Below are 6000 nucleotides of genomic sequence, written 5' to 3' on the forward strand. Positions count from 1 at the left end.
TAATGCTCACGGAACAATCTGTGTTCATGATTTATAATAAAACCATTATCAACACACTTTTTGGTAATTATGCCACCCAGGTTGAGTAAATCCATCCTTGGTTGCCTCCAGTTGTTCCAGTGCCACTTCCTACCTTGCCGTGATGTGCACACATGTACCTTTATCTCTTTATATTTGCCGTTAACCACAACTCACTCTTTTATCTAAATCTTCGTTATATAATGACAGTAACGTTACTTGAAAAAAAAAATGTTTGCCTCTTTCTGTGTTCGTTTGTTTTATTATTTTTTTCTTTTTTTTATTTATCTTTTCTTAAATTTTACCGACTGATATAAAACATCACCGTTCAAGTGAGCATTTGATGGACAGTGATTGTCGCTTCTCCTGATTGACAAACAACACTAATTGAGTGCAAGGCCATGCACACTTTGGATAATAGGCCTATTCCTTCAAAGTTTCCCTTCAATTCATTGCGCACCAAAGTGAAACCCCCTTTTTTTTTAAACACAAGGGGAGGATGGCTCTGCCTGAACTAGTAGCGCACTACTCACAGCGCATCACCAACACTTGCAAAATAAGCGACATCTTTACGAAAGCTAACAGATAAGTGGTTTTTGTCCCTGCAGTCATACCACTCCAGACATATACAGCGTGTATTTGAAGACCAAACATGACTGTCTTTTTGTGTGTAAAATGCAATGAAATAACACAATACTTTACAAATAAAGGAATAACATTTCTCTTATTTTTTACGAATAAAACATGTAAAACATTTCCAAACTGTAGCAGTGCACCCTTTCGGAGACACGGGCGTGTTCGTGAACTCTTTGAGAGACACGGGCGTGTTCGTGAACCCTTTGGGAGCCATGAGCGTATTCATGCACCCTTTGGAAGCAACGAGCGTCTTTGTGCACCCTTTGGGAGCCATGAGCGTGTTCGTGCACCCTTTGGGAGCCACGAGCGTTTTCGTGCATTCTTTGGGAGCCATGAGCGTATCCATGCACCCTTTGGGAGCCACGAGCGTGTTTGTGCACCCTTTGGGAGCCACGAGCGTGTTTGTGCACCATTTAAGAGCATTGAGCGTGTTTGTGCACCCTTTGGGAGCCACGAGCGTGTTTGTGCACCCTTTGGGAGCCACATGCGTATTTGTGCACCCTTTGGGAGCCATGAGCGTGTTTGTGCACCCTTTTGGAGCCACGAGCGTGTTTGTGCACCCTTTGGGAGAATAAGCGTGTTCGTGCACCCTTTGGGAGTCACGAGCGTGTTTGTGCACCCTTTGGGAGCCACGAGCGTGTTTGTGCACTCTTTGGGAGCCATGAGCGTATTCATGTACCCTTTGGGAGCCACGAGCGTGTTTGTGCACCCTTTGGGAGCCATGAGCGTGTTTGTGCACCCTTTGGGAGCCACGAGCGTGTTTGTGCACCCATTGGGAGCCATGAGCGTGTTTGTGCACCCATTGGGAGGAATGAGCGTGTTCGTGCACCCTTTGGGAGCCATGAGCGTGTTCGTGCACCCTTTGGAAGCCACGAGCGTTTTCGTGCACCCTTTGGGAGCCATGAGCGTATTTATGCACCCTTTGGGAACCCCGAGCGTGTTTGTGCACCCTTTGGGAGCCACGAGCTTGTTTGTGCATCCTTTGTGAGCCATAAGCGTGTTCGTGCACCCTTTGGGAGACACGAGTGTTTTCGTGCACCCTTTGAGAGCCATGAGCATGTTCGTGTACCCTTTGGGAGCCATGAGCGTGTTCGTGCACCGTTTGGGAGCCATGAGCGTGTTCGTGCACCCTTTGGGAGCCACAGAAGTTTTCCTGCACTCATTGAGAAATACTGTTTGAAATACATGGCGTGCTCGTGCACCTTTTGGGAGTCACGGCCGTGTTTGTTCTCCGTGCACTCTTTGAGAAGCACGGGCGTATTCGTGTACCCTTTGTGAGTCACGGGCATGTTTGTGCACCCTTTTGGGAGCCACGGCCGTCTTCTTACATCCTTTAGGAGACACTAGCGTGTTCGTGCACTCATTGGGGGCCACAGGCGTGTTCGTGCACCCTTTGAGAGTCACTGGCATGTTCGTGCACCCTTTGGGAGCCACAATGTTCGTGCACCCTTTGGAAGCCAGAGGCGTGTTCGTGCACCCTTTGGGAGCCACAGGCGTGTTCGTGCACCCTTTGGGAGCCACGCGCGTGTTCGTGCACCCTCTTGGGGGCCACGGGCGTGTTCGTGCATCCTTTGGTAGCCACTGGCGTGTTTGTGCACCTTTTGGGAGCCAAGAACGTGTTCGTGCACCCTTTGTGACACACGAGCGTTTTCATGGATTCTTTCTGACATACGGGCGTGTTCTTCATCCTTTCCAAGCCACGTACGTGTTCGTGGACCTTTAGGAGCCATTAGCGTGTTTGTGCGCTCTTTGGGAGCCACGGGCTTATTTCGTGCACCCTCCAGAACACACGGACGTGTTTGTGCACCCTTTGGGAGTCATGGGCGTGTTCGTGCATCTTTTTGAAACCATGGGAATGCTCGTGCAAACTTTGAGAGCCACGGGTGTATCTGTGTATCCTTTTTGGAGCCACAGGCTTTTTCATGCAACGTTTGGGAGCAAATGCGGCGTTTGTTCATCCATTACCGAGCCATGGGGTATTCGTGCACCTTTTGGGAGACAGGGGACGATTGTGCACCCTTCGCGATCTATGGACGCGATAGGGTACCCACTGAAAGCTTTGGATATGTTTGGGCATCTTTTTATAGCTAGAGCAGGGTTTACAAACAATTTGGTAGCCAGTGACTAAAGTAAGGAGCAACAAAATTAATCATATTCTTAGTTCATCGTAATATATAAGATAAAACTTAATTCGAAAGATGAATATTGTTATGAACTTAACATTACTACCTTTCTCTTTGAACGAAAAAAAAAAATATTGTAAATAAAAGTGAAGCAGAGATGTAATAATAACAGAAGTGTACAAGTGTGACCAGGTGCATACGTCTGAAAAATGAATTGGTGCAAGGAGTATCGCTATATTCATGCTAACTGCTCTACTGATCTTGCTAGCTGCATGCCTCCCATCTTGCGGCATCGCTGCACAAGGTTATTTTCTTCCTCTCATCCCTATTCTGTCCAACCCTCTAATACAAGAGTTAACAAGTAATCTCAATCAGTCATATCTTTCACTAGCAAATTCTGGAACTCCCTGCTTGTTTCTGTATTTCCATCTTCCTATGACTTGACTTCTTTTAAGAGAAGAGTCATGATATTTGTCCCTGGCTTTTGGCTAACTCTTTCAGATCTTTTAGGTATACTGCAGTTCAAGTGGACCATATTTTATTAATATTTTGTTGCCCTTGACAGTCTTCCCTCTTCCGTAAAAAAAAAAAAAAATTACTTTACCGCTACAAACCCTGAAGATCATACACCTATCCAGCTCACTCCTCTCACTAACCCAACCTGGGAGTCATGCCACTTTCCCATCCTCCCAAACCTGAGCAGCGTGTCACTGTCCCTTCTCTCCCAACAACACCAAGCACCGTGTCACTGTCCCTCCCCACCCACACCAACCCTGAGCACCGTGTCAGTCCCTTCTCCCCCACCAACCCTGAGCAACGTGTCACTGTCCCTCCAACTCCCCACCAACCCTGAGCACCGTGTCACTGTCCTTCTCTCCCACCAACACCGAGCACCGTGTCACTGTCCCTCCCCACCCACACCAACCATGAGCACCGTGTCAGTCCTTCTCCCCCACCAACCCTGAGCACCGTGTCACTGTCCCTCCAACTCCCCACCAACCCTGAGCATCGTGTCACTGTCCCTCCAACTCCCCACCAACCCTGAGCATCGTGTCAATGTCCCTCCAACTCCCCACCAACCCTGAGCACCGTGTCACTGTCCTCCAACTCCCCACCAACCCTGAGCATCGTGTCACTGTCCCTCCCCCCCAACCAACCCTGAGCACCGTGTCACTGTCCCTCCCCACCCACCAACCCTGAGCACCGTGTCACTGTCCGTCCCCCCCACCAACCCTGAACACCGTGTCACTGTCCTTCCCCCACAAACCCTGAGCACCGTGTCACTGTCCGTCCCCACCCCACCAACACTGAGCACCGTGTCACTGTTCCTCTCCCCCCACCAACCCTGAAGGTCGTGTCACTGTCCTGTCGGCATTCCTGATGGGTGCCTCTGACATCACTTGCTGCAGGTTATCAGGTTAATGTTACAACCGATATTACAAAAAGAGGATGGAATATATGTCACTTTCTAAGAACCCCCTCACCCCTCGCGCCATCACAATATATAACAGGCAAGCAGCCATCATCTCCACCAGTCATCCTCTGCACACGCTCACAACAACATGTCTTATAAAGTATTTCCTCCTCTTTTCACTCAATTTGCCAGTATACAATAATACATTATACACATAACTACCAATAACAGGAGGCCAGCTGATATCCTATATAATACCGAGATATTCCTCCTTTCCAGATCCTGCTGCTGGCAGCCTTGGCCGCCGTTTCCTTAGCTGAAAAAGTCTCCCACGAGGACTACGATCGTGATCCCTATGACAAAGACCGCTACGATCACGATCCATACGATGATGACCGCTACGATGATGATCCCTACGACGATAAAGGTCACCACGGAGGTCCCTCCTACCACGACTCACATAACAAGGTAACCTGCCCCATCAACCTCACTGTTGCCTCCTCTTCACCGCCATATCTTCCTCCATAGCCTCCGTCTGTTGTCGCGTCTCACTCACCTCTCTCTCCTTATCTCTCTTCATCAGAAACCGGACTACAACTTCCACTACAGAGTGAAGGACAAATACTACAACGACTTCGGCCACTGGGAGGAGCGCAAAGGGTACGTCACCAAGGGCTGGTACGATGTGGTGCTGCCTGACTATCGCAGACAGGAGGTGCATTACATCGTAGACGGCAAGAAAGGCTACAAAGCCACGGTCACCTACACCCCCGTGAAGAAAGACAAGCATCACAAGGGCGGCCACGGCCATGGCTCCTACAAAGGTGACCCATACAAGCCTGACTCATACGAAAATGACCCATACAAGCCTGGCTCATACGAAGATGACCCATACAAGCCATACAGGCCAAGACCTTCATACAAGCCAGACTCCCATGAACACGGGTCATATGAGCCGAGGCCTTATTACTAGCGTGCCGCCGCCAGCCGCAACCTGCCAGTAGTGCCGCCACGTATCACGTGTTTCGTCTTTTCTATCTTAATATTACACTGTTAGGAACTTATATTTCTGTTAATGTTCGGAATTTATAATAAAACTATAATTATTAACCCAAAGAGAAATTCTGGCCTCCTAGGATGATCTCAAATCTTCTGGCGGTAACACATTTAGTAATGTAAAAATTCTATATCAGATTTTTAGTGAAGTACTTTCCACGTATGTTCAGTGTGACATTGATGTGTCCCGGGTCTTGTCAAGTGAATGAATTAAGACCCTGTGGTTTTGAGATGCAGAAATACATTACAAGATTTGCCCTGACTACATAATAGGATAATATAAAAATTGGAAATTATATGAACAGTGGCTTCTCTGGGCGAACTGTTTAATTTCTATAGAGCTGACGTAACATAATGAAGCTCATAATCAAAGTTAAGACATCAGCTTAAGACTTGATAGAAAAAGAAGTTCAACTGATAATATACTCTATGAATGATAGAAAAATGGCAGCCGACAGGATAGAACTGTGCCAAACATTAATAACGGTTTAAGTTTTTAAAGTACAACATCTATCATCGCAGCAATAGAATAGCATAAAAGAAACATACATTTAATATACATGAATATGTTTAATAATTGTATGGGAAAAAATTGCAAACTAATTATGGCAGACGACATTCAAGAGATATTAACATAAGAAAAGAAAAAGTGGAGCAGCTGATACTGTGCTGTAGACAGACTGAGTAGCTGGTTATCAAGACCGGATGCAATGCTTCAACAAGTATTAGGAGAATGCAGTGATGCAAGTGATA

At 47.2% G+C, this 6000-nt stretch overlaps 1 protein-coding gene across 1 annotated transcript; it reads left to right on the top strand.

The window, feature by feature from the left end:
- The first annotated feature begins 4322 nt into the window (after nucleotides 1–4322).
- Nucleotides 4323–5303, top strand: LOC123502187 (adhesive plaque matrix protein-like). Its single transcript, XM_045251422.1, has 3 exons — nucleotides 4323–4351; nucleotides 4471–4659; nucleotides 4775–5303. Exons 1-3 carry the CDS (start codon nucleotides 4340–4342, stop codon nucleotides 5162–5164), a joined length of 591 nt encoding a protein of 196 aa, XP_045107357.1. The 5' UTR covers nucleotides 4323–4339; the 3' UTR covers nucleotides 5165–5303.
- The last annotated feature ends 697 nt before the right edge of the window (nucleotides 5304–6000 follow it).

This window comes from Portunus trituberculatus, chromosome 10 (assembly GCF_017591435.1).
Source record: "Portunus trituberculatus isolate SZX2019 chromosome 10, ASM1759143v1, whole genome shotgun sequence".
Lineage (NCBI taxonomy): Eukaryota > Metazoa > Arthropoda > Malacostraca > Decapoda > Portunidae > Portunus > Portunus trituberculatus.

Coding starts and splice junctions, on each gene's coding strand:
- LOC123502187 (XM_045251422.1), top strand. Junction 4,660..4,774: donor ACCACGACTCACATAACAAG/GTAACCTGCCCC, acceptor TCTCTTCATCAG/AAACCGGACTACAACTTCCA.